Here is a 16,157-nt window from a genome sequence, read left to right as displayed (position 1 = left end):
GGTCCCAGCACTGAGCCTTGCGGTACCCCACTAGTCACTGCCTGCCATTGTGAAAAGGACCCGTTTACTCCTACTCTTTGCTTCCTGTCTGCCAGCCAGTTCTCTATCCACATCAATCCACAATACCGTGTGCTTTAAGTTTGTATGCTAATCTCTTATGTGGGACCTTGTCGAAAGCCTTCTGAAAGTCCAGATATAACACATCCACTGGTTCTCCCTTATCCACTCTGCTAGTTACATCCACAAAAAATTCTATAAGATTCGTCAGACATGATTTACCTTTCGTAAATCCATGCTGACTTTGTCCAATGATTTCACCACTTTCCAAATGTGCTGCTATCCCATTGTCAAACTGAGTTCTTCTATCAATCTAAAGTCAACTTGACTCAAACACTTGTTCCTGTTAAAATCAATTCTTTATTCAGCTGAGACTAGTCTCTTGAACCTTCCAACACAGAGCTGATGCTCTGGGGCGGGCCCAGAGAGGAGTAACTTTGATATAAACTCATGGCATTTATAAAGGTATTAGACATTTCAGATACAGAGGGTATGACAAGCTAATAACCAATCATCTGAGTCCTTCTGGTGATTTACAACGTCAGTCACATGATCCCCCTTCCCTGGCCTCTTTACAACCTTCGTTTGCCTGTGGTATAACTGCTTATTTTATTTCAACACAGCAAAACCCCAGTAGGCCCAATTATCAAAGACCACTCCTCAAAATATAAGATATATATATAATTCAATAATCACATGTCATACACACTTCCCATACCAAGAAGAAAAATATTTCTATAAATCTAAACAATTTCTGTCTAATGTTTACATTCCTACTAAGACAATACATTTCATAATTTGTTTTACTACAATTTCACAGTTTGAAATACGATTACCTATTTCTTTAAAACATTAATTATATAAGTTTGCTGAATTACAGTTTCCAAGTTCAAAACCCATACACATCCCAACCAAGCATACATGGGTCGTAAATCTGTCAACTTACTTAATAAGTGTTTGTTTCCAGGGTACAGCTTCATTCTTAACTTACAGCCTCCCCTTTTCCTGCTATCTCTGGGAGCTGTATTTCCAATCTCTCTACAAGCCCTTTTACAAATATTACAAATTATCTTCTTCTCCAAGCAACTACTCCTCTTCACATACATCCTAATTCAACATAGCCAAGGCTAACTACAGGGCCTATTATCTCTCAGCCCTGAACTATATCTCAAACTCAGCGCAAACCTCACAGGTTAAGAATGTCCATAAAGTAAAGAGCAGTTGATCTCTGGCCACAGAAGAGCCCCCTATTAAGCTATCCATTCTCGAACACAAAGTCATATCAAATACAATTTCCTCCAGTGCTATAATTGCCTCAAAGCAATAAACTAAGCTAAGCAGGTTCAGGTTCAGGCCTCCATGTTTTGATTCATCTTTGCTTGTGTGTATGTGGCTGTTTGCACTTTATTTTGTTAGCTTTTCTTTTACAAATTAGCTAGCTTATATAAAAGTCACTATCCAAGCGGTTCTATTTATATAATATTTCCTCATTCCCCCACTCTGGTCATTCTATGACCACTAATATGATTATAACACAAAGCATTGGCTTATTAGTCATCCAAGTTTATACCTAACCTCGAGATGCTTTATAGCCCCCAAAACCTGGACTACGTAGGTCAGCAGGCTGGCTTGTTGACACCAATGCTGTTCCCTACTTTTTTGCTGTGCTTCAACCCTGGCCCCTAGGGTGCTCAGCTATTCTGGCTTCCATACCACTGGTCTATCTCCATTTTATTCATTCTAATACATTCATCTTCTAATAATTCTTTCTCAACCTGCACATTTACCATCCTTTCAACTACCTCATCGTTCAACATTGGAATGTCTTCTTCTAGATGTTGCAATAATATCTTCTCACCAGTTTCCACATTACCCAAGGCTGTCATTAGTCTAGAAATAATACATTTAACAAAAGCAATTCCCACAAACAAACACAAAACCACTATTGCTGCATATATGGCCATACTAATGATCCAATTATAAAATCCCCCAGTCTCCCCATTCAATACCCTTCTGTATCCCATCGAGCAGGGTAATAATGTCATTTTGATGTTTGTGATGTTACTGTTCTGTCCTGAATTCCCATCATGCATCTGTCTTTCACAATAGCACATGTCCCTCCCTCATGTGCCAACCGATAGTATAAGGCATTTCTATCATGTAAAGAGAACAGATGTATTTCTGATAGTAGCAAGGTAACACACAATTTGTCCTTTGCCAAATAGTTCATTATGGGCTTGTATAAACATGTTAGAGTCTGTTTCTTCCAATGCACATTTCCCCCATATTTTTCTCATGTTCTTTCTCCTGTAAACAAGGATAGACCTGTAATGCTTCTCGATAGCATAGTCCATCATACAATTGTTCCTTTTCCGAGTTGTCTTCCAAAGAATACCGTCTGCAGAAAAAGTCAAATTAGCACTCCAGAGACCAACAGGGTAATTCCCATAGGTGTTGGTTATCTAAGTCTACCTGCCAATCGGGCTGACGCTGTATCCCATTGCAATAGTCAATCTTGGTGACATCCCAGGATCCAAAGGCATCCGGGCCATTGCACTGTACCATATCTGTTTTGCAGAGGTGAAAGACTCCATCTGTAGTAGCATCAGGATGCATAGCAGGATGAATCGCCTCATTTTAATTTATCTAAAATATGCAAAGGCTCACAAAAAGCTCATTTCTTACTTAATTAGCTTAAACAACTATTCATTCAATTTAACCGTCCTTCAGTCAGTCAGTCCAGTAATCAGTCGCATATTCTTAACCATATAGCAAAATAAGGATTCAAAACTGAACTTATTAAGATTCAAAATGAAACTTATGAGGATGCAACTAACTTATAAGAATACGAATACAACTAAACTTATAAGGATACAACACCCAAGGAAAGCAGAAATATTAAAACTAATAAAAATTACTCTTCTCCCCCCTTTTGATTGGGCTCCCCAATCAATTTGCAGTGGTGCAGATGAACCCATGCAGCACGACCCTTGACCTTGGCAGGGGTCGGAGTGGTGAGGATGACCTGGAAGGGACCATCCCAATGTGGGTCCAAGTGCTTACGCATCCAGTTCCTGACCAGCACATAGCAACATGGCTCAATATTAGATGGAACTTTGACTGCTGGCTCCTCACCATATGCAGCCCTGACCTGTGAATGATAAGTTTGCAAAGCACGGGTTAATACAAAGCATGTCATTTCCTCAGTCATCTGGTGGAAATGGACCACTGCGGGGGCATGGTCATTCCATGGCTTCCATAAAGGTCGACCAGATATGATTTGCGCAGGCGTTACTCGTGCCATACCAGAAAGTGTAGTGTGTATCTGAAAAAGAGCTACAGGAAGCAGTTTTAACCATGTTGAGCCAGTCTATGCCACTAATTTTGCTAATTTGGTTTTCAAAGTCTGATTTGCCCAATCCACCAATCCGGTGGCCTGAGGTCGACACACACAATGGAGCTGTTGATGTATCTGTAATTTCTTTGTTTACAGCAGCAATAAAATGATGACCATTATCTGAACTTAACCGCGCAGGAACACCGAATCGTGGTATGATTTCGCGTAACAATATTTTTACAATGGTTGAGGCCTTATTGTCAGTAGTCGGCTATGCTTCAATCCATTTACTGAAAACATCAATTTACTGAAAATGACAATTACAAGAACATACTTATAACACTGGCATCTTTTCAACTCAATGTCCATTTGCAAGGTCTCAAAGGGACCTGCTGGTAAAGGGGTCTTACCTGGTTCACTGGGCAAGCCCTTACCTGGATTATGCTGCAGGCAAATCAGACGTCCCAGCGTATCAGCCAGTGACAAGTCCAGAAGATTCTTGATGCCAACAGATCTCTAAAATCATATCACTTACAGCCTTGGCCCCACAATGAGTTGCAAAGTGTACACATTCAATAACCCACAACGCAAGCTTGTCAGACACGCAAGTCTGGGCGGCAGGCATAACCCATAAGCTAGTGACAGGATCGTACAGACAACCCTGGTCCTGCCACAGCTGTTCTACCTGTGCAGGAGTGTCCTCCTGTATTTGAAGTACTTCCTGGATGGTTGGCATTCCTTTTTTCAAGGGAAACTTATTCCTAGTAGAATTTTTAATCTGCCTCATCATGTGGGGCCCAACAATTTGGTAACTCCTAGAAGCTTTCTCAGCTAACTTCCTATGTCTATGGGGCTTGGCCTATAGTATGGGCTCTAACTTTGATGACAGCATGCTGACTGGGTAACTGAATGGCCTGTAGCAAATTAGAAACCAATTTTTGTGAGATATCACTGTCCCTGAAGAGGTTAGAAACCCCCCGAATGTCCATATCATGAACCACTCCAAAAGTATATTGGCAGTCCGTGTAAATATTTGCAGATAGTTCTTCGGCCAGGGTGCAGGCTCTAGTCAGCGCAAATAGTTCGGCTAGCTGGGCCTAGAAGGGAGCCTCAAAAGATGCTGCTTCAATGGTCGTTCCCTCCTGATTGACAATCACATAGCCTGACAACCATTCTCCCTTTTCAACAATGGATGAGCTGCCATCCGTAAACAGGGTAACATCCGGATTTATTAGCCCATTCAGTCAGGGACAGCCACTGGTGGAACTTCTCTCATTTCTCTCATCATATATTCGTTTTTACCTTTACCTGGGCTTCCCTGTCTCCCATAGGACAGTTTTCCAAAAGGCTCTCACAGCTCTTGACATGCAGACCGATGAAGACTCTGACCAGTCCATATTATTGGTTTAAATAGCCATTGCGACGCTGGAAGGCAAACAGTTCATAGGCATAGCACAAAACTGTCGAGTCATTTCCTTGCTGATACTGAGTGTCACCTGACTGGTTGCCGTAGATGGTTTTAAACCTTTCCAGAAAATCTTCTGCAGCTCTCCTTCCGCTGGTTTCATATCCAAAACCTTTGATATATCGATTGGCTGCTGGAGCTGCCAACATAAGCTGTAATCAATCCTCATTGTTAGCTGCCCCTGGTTGCGTTAGCTGCCCCTCTAGGGCTGCTTGGTTGTCATAGGTTAAGTGAACCAAGAGCCTGATATATTCAATCGCTGTTAATACTTGCTGAAGTAATGCCCATAAATCTCTGGAATTGGCGTGATATCTGTATATCGTTGTTCTTAAAAATGAAATGAAAGGATTCTGATTCTTATAAGACACTCTCAACAAAATTGCCATCATCTGATGTGGTTTCCACAGCAGCCACACTTTATTCATGGCTGTTTCGTCGTTGTCTTGTTGACTGGGTGGAGGAGGTACTAGGGCTCTGGGGTTAGGGACTGTTCTGACAGGATATTGGTGCCTGGAGGATGCTTTCTTATTCCGTCTATTTCAGCTCCTTCTCTAGACTGGGACCTAGTATGCCATGCTACGGGGTCTGTAAAGTGGGGCTTCTCCTTCTTCTTGGGTCAGACGCCTGAGGTGGATGCACTGTCGGTTCCTGACTCTGCCTTGGGTAAATTCCTGTCACCACTGACTAGGGCTCGGACTGTGTTGTGGGTGGAGCTTGACCCGGGGGGCTGATAGGGAAGTGGAGATGCGCTAGGAGCCAAATTCCAATTATTTTCCTATGCCTCCCCTTCGTCTCCCTCTGCTAATTGAAGGCCAACCATTTGAACTGCACAGTCCTTTCTTATCTTCCAGATTTTCCAGCCTGCTTGTTTTCAGTCTTATCTCTCTCTCTCTCTCACTCTCACTCCTGTTGCTTATTCCTCTTGTGTGCACACTCTCATCTCAATACCTCCACTTATTTAAATTTATCACATTACTACAATATTCACACCCACTTATTCCATACACAGTATTAATATTCTTATGCTTTATTCTTACAACAATATAATAATGACATTACCGTTTTACTATTTCTTATTTAGCAACCGTGACATCACTGGATCTGAATTCAATTGTTTCCCACCATTCCAAATGATTCAAGATTCATTTTGCATTGTCAGTGTTTAGCTGACCCTGTTTCCAAATCTTTAACCCCCCTCTTGCCATTCCAAATGACCAAGAGGAATTTAGCATTGTCAGTGTTTAGCTGACAGGATCCAGTTCAACCGTCAGTTACCAGTTACCAGTTATCATTCCCAATGACCGAGTTATCATTCCCAATGACTGAGTCTCCTCATTCCCAATGGACAAGTCTGTTTAAAAGTCTATCTTACCACTCAACAAGGTTTGTTAGATTGACTTGATTCTGTCAGGATCCTGTTCAACACAAGAACGAAGGGTCGATTACGCAGAGAATACGGAGAAGAGGAAAACAGAGTGGTGTTTAACTGCTCACTTCTGCTTGGCCAATTCCTCTGGTCTGATCAGTGCACAGTTTGACTCTTATTTTCGTTCCTTGAGTTGTCAGTTAACCATCTGAATCCCACTTCTGACACAATGTTAAACTGAGTTCTTCTGTCAATCTAAAGTCAACTTGACTCAAACACTTGTTGCTGATAAAATCAATTCTTTATTCAGCTGAGACTAGTCTCTTGAATCTTCCAACACAGAGCTGATGCTCTGGGGCGGGTCCAGAGAGGAGTAACGTTGATACAAACTTATGGCGTTTATATAGGTATTAGACATTTCAGATACAGAAGGTATGACAAGCTAGTAGCCAATCATCTGAGTCCTTCTGGTGATTTACAACATCTGTCACATGATCCTCCTTCCCTGGCCTCTTTACAACCTTCGTTTGCCTGTGGTATAACTGCTTATTTTATTTCAACACAGCAAAACCCCAGTAGGCCCAATTATCAAAGACCACTCCTCAAAATATAAGATACATATATAATACAATAATCACATGTCATACACACTTCCCATACCAAGAAGAAAAATATTTCTATAAATCTAAACAATTTCTGTCTAATGTTTACATTCCTACTAAGACAATACATTTCATAATTTGTTTTACTACAATTTCACAGTTTGAAATACGATTACCTATTTCTTTAAAACATTAATTATATAAGTTTGCTGAATTACAATTTCCAAGTTCAAAACCCATACACATCCCAACCAAGCATACATGGGTCGTAAATCTGTCAACTTACTTAATAAGTGTTTGTTTCCAGGGTACAGCTTCATTCTTAACTTACAGCCTCCCCTTTTCCTGCTATCTCTGGGAGCTGTATTTCCAATCTCTCTAAAAGGCCTTTTATATATATTACAAATTATCTTCTTCTCCAAGCAACTACTCCTCTTCACATACATCCTAATTCAACATAGCCAAGGCTAACTACAGGGCCTATTATCTCTCAGCCCTGAACTATATCTCAAACTCAGCACAAACCTCACAGGTTAAGAATGTCCATAAAGTAAAGAGCAATTGACCTCTGGCCTAAGAAGACGCCCCTATTCAGCTATCCATTCTCCAACACAAAGTCATATCAAATACAATTTCCTCCAGTGTTATAATTGCCTCAAAGCAATAAACTAAGCTAAGCAGGTTCAGGTTCAGGTTCAGGCCTCCATGTTTTGATTCATCTTTGCCTGTGTGTATGTGTCTGTTTGCACTTTATGTCGTTAGGAAAACCTTAAGCGTTTCTTTTGCAAATTACCTAGCTTATATAAAAGTCACTATCCAAGCGGTTCTATTTGTATAATATTTCTTCACCATCTTTAATAACTGACTCTAGCAGTTTCCCCACTACCGATGTTAGACTAACTGGTCTGTAATCCCCGTTTTCTCTCTCCCTCCCTTTTTAAAACATAGAACTAGTTTGAACAAATGATCGGCGTAGGCTGAAGAGCCTATTTTCATACTGACTCTTACAATCAATACACAGACACTTATTTATCTGCTGGCTATCTCCATTTTATCCATTATCTTTAACAGCCCTCATAAATCTGGCATGCATCTGTAACTTAGCAACCTTGGCTTCAGCCTATCAGAATTACTAACTTTGCTCTTTCACCTTTGGCCTCCAACTCACTAGTAATGAGGGTTTAGTTTACAGATGCAGCATGGACACAGGCCCTTCGGCCCACCAAGTCCATGCCGACCATCAATCCTCGTCCTCTAGCACTGTCCTACACACTAGGGACAACTTGCAATTTTTACTGAAGCCAATCAACCAACAAACCTGCACGTCTTTGGAGTGTGAGAGGAAACCAGTACACCAAGATAAAACCCATGCGGTCACAGGGAGTACATACAGACTTTGGACAGACAGCACCCGTAGTCATGATCGAACCTAGGTCTCTGGCGCTGTATGACAGCAACTCATACCCCTGTGCCACTGCCATGGAAGGTTCTAGGATATTTAACCTTGACTGTTTCTCCTTCCCAAGTATCCATGGCATTATAGATTAATTCACAAATATAGTCGTTGTCAAATGTTATGGATTAAATTACCTAACACAACGCACTGCAGCAGAGATTACATAATCAATTCATAGCAGTATAGAGAAACTAAGCTCTTTCTCGTGGGCTGTGCTGCGAACATGCAGAGAGAAATTGAATGACTTGGGTTATTGGCATGTGCATGAATGTGGTGAGGTATTTGGTAGAATGCAGCAGTATCTCAGGCATAGCGTGGACTTTGGAAATGGTGCCAAAGCATGGCCCCTCTTCTCAGTGGATTATTTCTGTACACTTGTTTATCAAGGATCTGGTGCATTGCAATATTCTACAACTGTTTGAATGAAAGAGAATTTCACTGCTGGCACTTTGTACATGTGACGATAAAAGAACCATTAATTCTGGCAATACACACATAATAGTCTGAAGAAGGGTTGCGACCCAAAACATCACCTATTCCTTTTCTCCAGAGATCTCCAGCTGCCTGACCTGTTGCGTTACTCCAGCACTGTGTGTATCTTGGGTATAAATCAGCACTTGCAGTTCCTTCCCATACGCACTATACAAATTGCACATGCATACTCAAGACTTTGCAAGAACAGACAAATGCAAAACATAATTGGGAAAGCAGTCCATGATAGTGCAAGAACTGGTCCATGGTGTTCTGTTTCTGAGGTAGGCTTAGGGTTGTTCAAGAACCTTACAGTTGTGGAGAAGTAACTGTTCCTGGTCCTGGTGGTGTGGAACTTCAAGTTTCTATACCTCCTGACTGATGGTGTGTTTATCTCTGCTTGGGTCATAGTGGGGGGAGGGGGGTAAGGATTGTTGTCCCCACTTATCAAGTGTTCATTGATACTATTCCCTTTTCTGCTCATCTGCACCAACTCCTAAATTCTCTACCACTAATTTTCCTTACGAGGATCAATGTAGGATGACAAAGTAACCTGCAAACTCCTACTTGTGCACTGTAGGAGGAAGGTAAAGTATCTGGAGAAAACTCATACAATCAGAATGCACCAGACCCTGAAGTCTGAATTCAATCTTGTTTGCTGGAATTGGGGCAGAGCTTCTGCCACATGTCACCATTCCACCCAAGACACAGCTAGACACAAAATGCTGGTGTAACTTAGTGGGTCAGGCAGTATCCCTGGTAGAAATATAATGGATGAGGTTTCAGGTCAGGAACCTTCTTCAGTCTGAAGAATGGTCCCGACCTGAAACATCACTCATCCTTTTTCGCCAGATATGCGGTATGTCCTGCTGAGTTGGTGCAGCACTTTGTCTCTATCTGTGGTATAAACCAGCATCTGCAGTTCTGTTTCTACTCTCCTAGGCATTGACTGGAGAAGAGTTCCCTCATTTTGAATTTGTAGAAAATCGACTTTACTTGTAAGTCTATTGCTTCAGTTGTTGGCTTGCACTCTGTCAGATATTTATTTTTACCCAAACAAAAATCATCTGCTATATAACATCAGGTATCTTTTGTATCCTTTCTATCCTCAATGATGAATGGTAACTTGATTCTACGCTGTTTGCAGATTCACAAACATTGCCTAGTCTTTTCACGTAAGTGCTGCCTGATGTGTTTTAATCTGTATGTCGGGTGAGCTCGCTGAAAATTTCTTATACTGAAAGGCTCCTAGGAAATTCTTGTTTACATGCTTGTATAATTTGGCGTGGAGCCTGGGCTTGTACTTTTAACATTTCCTGAGTACTGAGTTTGGAGCTCTGAACCAACGCCACCTTTGTGACCAAGGTCCACATGCTTCAGGACATGTTGTTCTTTGCTGCTTTAGTGCAAATTCTAATACATTTTAGGGCAACACAGTGGTGCAGCAGTGGAGTTGCTCCCTTACAGCGACAGACCCGGGCTTGATCCTGATTATGGGTGCTGTTTGTACATTCATCCTGTGACCATGTGAGTTTTCTCCGAGTGCTCAGCTTTCCTCCCACAATCCAAGGATGTACAGGTTTGTATGTTAATTGGTTTCTCTATATCATCCCTTGTGTGGAGGATAGAACTAGTGTACGGGTCATTGCTGGTTGGTGCTGACTCTGTGGGTCAAAGGGCCTGTTTCTATGCTGCATTTCAATTTTTTTTTTAAATATTGTCCTATAGTTAAGTGGTTGAATCCCGGAATTTAAGGTGAATGAGCAGAAAATTAAAAAATAGGATTAGTGTGAATGAATCCTTGGTCAGTGTGGCCTTGGTGGGTTTAATGGCCCATTTTCACACCAGGACCTGTGAAGAGCCAAGAAAACCATCAGCCAGGAGGTGCAGAAGCCTGAAGGCCCCACAACACCAGGTTCAGGACAATTTCCTACAACCATCAAGTTCTTGAACTGTCCTACGTGACTTTAATTTTACCTCAGAAACAGAACACGACAGAGGGGAACAGATTGAAAGGATTTAATACATATTGCTGTAGAAATCCAGGTTGATGGTAATGTTTCTGGCACTGTCATCCTTGGGACAAAACGTTGAACACATGGAATTTGAAATGTGTTCATGGTTCAGAGATTTCCGCTTCCAGCTACAGTCAATCTTTTCAAAGGCAGCGTCTAGTCAATTTACATAATTTTCCTGGCAACCGTGACTCGACAGAGATTCCAGAGGGATTCATAAAGGAAGTAGTTCAGTATAGTTTGTACAAAAATAAATGATGTGTAACTCTGCAGAATTTCAGATGCACAATTTGGGGGGGGGGGGGGGGGGGGTGGGGGGGAGGAAATGAGCTGTGGATGCCAAGATTGTGTTGCTGTTGTAAATACATGGAGCAGCCTGATTTCTTCAAGGGAAAGATACGAGGATATAATATTCTGAGATTGGTGGTGGTCTATTTTTAGGCTTTAGAGATGCAGTGTGGAAACAGGCCCTTTGGCCCCACCAAGTCCACACTGACCATCGGACACTAGCATTATCCTACACACTAGGGAGAATTTAGAATTTACAGAAGCCATTTAACCTGCAAACCTGAATGTCCTTGGAGTGTGGTAGGAAACCAGACCACCCGGAGAATACCTACTGTCACAAGGAGAATGTACAAACTTTATACAGATGACATCTGTACTCAGGATCGAACCCGGGTCTCTGGCGCTGTAAGGCATCATCTCTACCACTGTGCTGCGGTATTCTATAATGATTTTGAGTAGGAAATTAATCGAAGAACCCAAGTAAAAACGCTTGAGTCCTATCTGAAGCTACATGCTATTCTGATTTACTGCAGTTGAGGCAGTCAACATGAATTATGTGACCAATCCATCTCATTATATAATTGCGCCTTTAATCACTAATTCCCGGTGCAGCCCAGTTCGAATAGCAAATGAGCCAGAGAACAGTGAAGACAGGCGTTTGTCCTTTAACCTTGCACCAGCACACACTGAAGCTGTCTGTTTACTGCAGCTGAGCAACTTGGAGCAGAATTGAAATGCTGTGTGTATGCTCCATGGGGCAATGCAAATCTCTCATCAGTCAACTGCAAATCTGATTAGCTTCAGCTTGTTTTATGTGCTCCTGTTTTTATCCCCTTAAATTTATTTTAGATTACTGTCAAGCATACCAAGGTACAGTGAAAGGCTTTTTGTTGCGTGCTAACCAGTCGGTGGAAAGACTATACATGATTATAATCAAGCCACCTAGTGTAAAGGGAATAACATTTGGTGCAAAATGAAGTGTAAATAAAGTCAGTCCGAAGGTCTCCAGTGAGGTAGATGGTAGCTTAGACTCACACTCCAGTTGTTGATAGGATGGTTCCGTTGCATGATAGCAGTTGTGAAGAAACTCTCCCTCAATCTGGAGGTGTCCCTCACTTCTGTACGTGTCATTTTCCTGAGGCTGACTTCCAACACTGCTCACTGAATCTTAGTCCATGTGGAAAGCAGCTCAAATAAAATGGTGGGATTGGTGGAGTTGCTTCTTCTGAGGTATAATTTTTGTATGTTTCTGAATGACAACTCTTGAAACCACAGGGAAATTTCACGATTGACCCACAGACATTTCAACTAATGAAGTGTAATCACTGAAGGGCCCACAGTGCTGGAGTAACTCAGCGGGTCAGGAAGCATCTTTGGAGAATATCGATAGGTGACATTTTGGGGTGAGACCCTTATGGGGAGAAGGCAGGTACAGGATACTGAGTTGGATGATCAGCCATGATCATATTGAATGGCTCGAAGGGCCGAATGGCCTACTCCTGCACCTATTTTCTATGTTTCTATGTTTCTTCAGACTGAAGGGTCCCGACCAGAAGCGTCACCAATCCATGTTCTTCAGAGATGCTGCATCACCTGCTGAGTTACTCCAGCACTGTGTCCTTTTATGTATTAACCAGCATCAGAAGTTCTTGTTCCTACAAGTGTAGTCATTGATTCACCTGACTGACTTAGTGTCACTTTTAAAGCCTGATGGTATTAGTGTATTTTTCATTACAGCTTGACTAATTTGGGTTTTGTAAGTTTTGTTTTCCCCCCAACTAACTGCCACTTGACCACTGGGAAACGGTTGACTCGAAGATCATGTTCCATAATCTTGCTGCATTCTCCTTGCCTTTAATTCATTCTCCCTGCATGTGTTTCAACATTGTATCCTCTGCACTTGCGGGGTCTCTGCACCCCCCCCCCCCCCCCCCACACACACATACTGCTGCATGGGCTAGGACACGGACTCTGGTAAGTCCAGGTTTTTATACAGTGTTGGGTTTTTTCCTGCTTTATGAATGGGTTTGAGCTTCTAAAGTTAATGAGACACAGTTTAAGATTTGTGTTTTTACTGGTGACTTCTGCAATGTAGAACTCAAATTGAGATGGCTTAGAGGTAGAGTTGCTGCCTTACAGCACCAGAGACCTGGGTTTGATCCTGATTTTAACGGTGCTGTCTGTTCTCCAGGGAAGCTGCCTCACTCGCTGAGTCACTCCAACACTCTTCTCTGTCCCCATACATTGGTTTGTGCTGACTAGAAGATCAAGCCTAAAAGTAAATTATTTGTGTCGGAAGAATATTAAACTTACAGGTTCCTTTCAAATGGAACTGCTCCTGATGCAGTTGATGCTCGGGAGGTTTCAGGAGTTTGTCTTAAAATATAATTTCAAATACATGCTTGCTGCAGTACGAAGCATTTTAATCTAGGTTTGGATGCACTCTTCACTGTCTGAGTATATTATTGTCCTTGAGTAAAATTCCAGGTTTTCCATCCAAACTCTGCAATTTTGCATTGTTTGTTCTTTACAAGATAATCATAAAACCTTATCTAAAAACAGCAATGCCAAATCTCTTGAAACTGCATGAAGTACAAGAGTTGCTGGTTTCTGGAAAAACTTGGACATCTGAGTAATTTGGGCAATTTGTTTTCCCATATCTCCATTTATTGCATTTTGTTAACCAGGAAACACCTGGCTCATAAAATTGAACATGTGAAACACTTGGTGCACCAGTGGAGAGGAGCGGTTAGGGGTTTGAGGGCAGTGACCTTCTCGAGTCGACTGTTCCGAAATGTCATTATCCTGAAACATGCTGACGGACCTGAGCCTTTCCAGCAATGTTTTATGTTTTGGGTTTCCAGCAGCTGCAATTTTTTACTCTTTTTCAAATCTATGCTTTACCTGTTTAGAAACTGGGGGCAAAACTTTTTGAGCACATTTGGCTTTTTAATATTTTTGTGCTTTTATATAAAATTGCAGCCAAGGTGTTGGTATTAACACCAAGCACAGGACACGATCTGGCAGGTTTCATGTCCACTTACAGATATATTGTGGTTTAACATTTAGCCAATGTTAGCCATTGAACCTTGAACTGGTCAACATTTTAATAAAGTTTCAGCCTTTGAACTAAAATACAGTGATAATTGTGGGAGTAATACTAATGTTGGAACAGGCACAGTGACACGGTGAGATTCACTGTCAAAACTGGCACAAATTTTGGACACTGCCTTAGCTACCAGAAAATGACTGATGTATTTGAAACCACGTGCTTGAGGTGTTTGATTTTTATTAATGATGTGGAGGATAAAAAATCTCTAATCATTCTTGCGAACATGCAATTTTTATATGCAGACATTTATGAGTCTCGCCTGCTTTGTGCAAAATTAACACTGAGCATTTTATTGTCCATTAGCATATATTTAATGTGCCCACAAATTAATTTCTTCTTCTTTTACAGAGCAAAAGAGTAGAACCGATTGGGAGTCTTAAACGTGAATTATCTGAGGGCTTGGAGGCTTGAATTTTGCCAGACAACAAGCCAAAAAACTCATGCAGCTTGTCCCGACCAGGGCGATACTGTTAAAGATCCTGTAATAGATGTTGCAATAGAATCTAATATAATAGAAAGCATTTATTTTGTAGTCATTTATAATTCACAGCTTTGAGTTGTAGTCTAATGCAGATTATCAAACAATGTTAAATTTAATCACAGTAAGCCTTGTATCTTTGTAACTAATACAAGACAGCCATATTATTTTGCTCGCCAATGCAAAAGTTTGGGTTAAGCTTAAAAGGAAAATTTTGTTACAGGGTTGAAGTACGTAACTATTTTGAATGTTCTAGTTTTGAAAACTTGCATTTGTAATTCTGAAATGGCAACATTTGCTTAATCTATTACATGTCACTACTTTTGATGTTTAATAAAGTCTTCAAAGGTTACCAGTGTTTCATTGTTTTTTTTTCTTCGAATAATGGGAAGTTATCCTAATAAAGAAAAGCATTTCACTAATTTTGTGTAACTGAAGCATTTGCTTCAGTAGTGATCTTGTATTCAAGTTGTGACTGTATTACCATCTAATTCTTTAATTATGTTGGTAACAACATCACTTGCTTGGTTTTAATGTTTCTCATAGCTGTAGTAAGTCAGAAAGTGCTGGGTGCTGGTGGAGTGAATTACGCTGTGGAATTTAGTTTAGAGATACAGCGTGGTAACGTGCCCTTTGGCCAACAGTTCAAGTTCAAGTGAGTTTATTGTCATGTGTCCCTGATAGGACAATGAAATTCTTGCTTTGCTTCAGCACAACGGGACATAGTAGGCATTGACCACGGGGATTACTGGTCCGCGCTGACCAGTAATCCTCGTGCACTAACACTATCCTACACACTAGGGACAATTTACAATTTTACCAAGCCAATTAGCCAACAAACCTAGGCACCTAGAGAAAACCCACACGACTAGAAGGAGAATATGCAAACTCTGTACAGACAGCACCTGGAGTCAGGATTGAACCCAGGTCTCTGGCTCTATATGGCAGCAACTCTACCGCTGCGCCACCATGGTGAGAGTTAGAACTGGTTCCTTGCACTGGTAATAGTCTAAAACTAAAAGAAAGTATAGATTCCACCAATGTATTGGTTGCATTGAACTTTCAGTCAAGACCACTGATGGTCCTGTCCATTATAAAGCATTGCTTCGTTGTCCAAGATACAAAAGTGGAGTGAATCCTGAGGACGAATGTTCAGGACCCTCATCCTAAAATGATTCTTGTAAAGCCAGCAGTCCCTGATTGTTGTGGCTATGTTTCTTCCTGGGAAAACCTGAACTACTGAAGCAAACATCAAGGATTAATACTTGCCACATTGTAAATCGTCAATAAAATGTAACATGTATGTTTTAATCTGTGTTGTGGCTTCATTCACATCCTCATTGCCCCTTGACTGACTAATTCCACAAGGTGAAAATTATTTCAAATAATGTTCTTTCGATTGAGAGACTAATGGGGGCCTGTCCCACTTATGCGACTTTTTCGGCGACTGCCGGCACCCATCATAGGTCGTTGCAGGTCGCCAAAACTGTTCCACATGTTGAAGATCCAG

General features: G+C 41.3%; 1 protein-coding gene and 1 long non-coding RNA gene across 5 annotated transcripts in view; one reads left to right on the top strand and one right to left on the bottom strand.

Annotated features, from left to right (window-relative positions):
* mxra7 (matrix remodeling associated 7) overlaps positions 1–16,157 on the top strand; it is a 105,852-nt gene that overhangs the window by 76,223 nt on the left and 13,472 nt on the right. For 2 of the 4 annotated variants that reach the window (XM_033044604.1, XM_033044602.1), the window contains one exon: positions 14,518–14,999. The exons of the other annotated variants lie outside the window; for them this stretch is intronic. In XM_033044604.1, the coding sequence (XP_032900495.1) occupies positions 14,518–14,530 (13 nt within the window). In that variant the 3' untranslated portion in view covers positions 14,531–14,999. Of the gene's footprint in view, positions 1–14,517; positions 15,000–16,157 lie in introns of those variants that run through there. 4 annotated transcript variants of the gene reach the window in all.
* LOC116988116 lies at positions 12,830–14,509 on the bottom strand. The gene is made up of 2 exons (XR_004415863.1): positions 14,146–14,509; positions 12,830–13,141 (listed from the first exon to the last, which is right to left on the bottom strand). It is a non-coding gene; the product is annotated as an uncharacterized LOC116988116 (long non-coding RNA).

The sequence above is a fragment of the Amblyraja radiata genome, chromosome 26 (genome assembly GCF_010909765.2).
Source record: "Amblyraja radiata isolate CabotCenter1 chromosome 26, sAmbRad1.1.pri, whole genome shotgun sequence".
Lineage (NCBI taxonomy): Eukaryota > Metazoa > Chordata > Chondrichthyes > Rajiformes > Rajidae > Amblyraja > Amblyraja radiata.
This window is presented reverse-complemented; position numbering and strand designations above follow the sequence as displayed.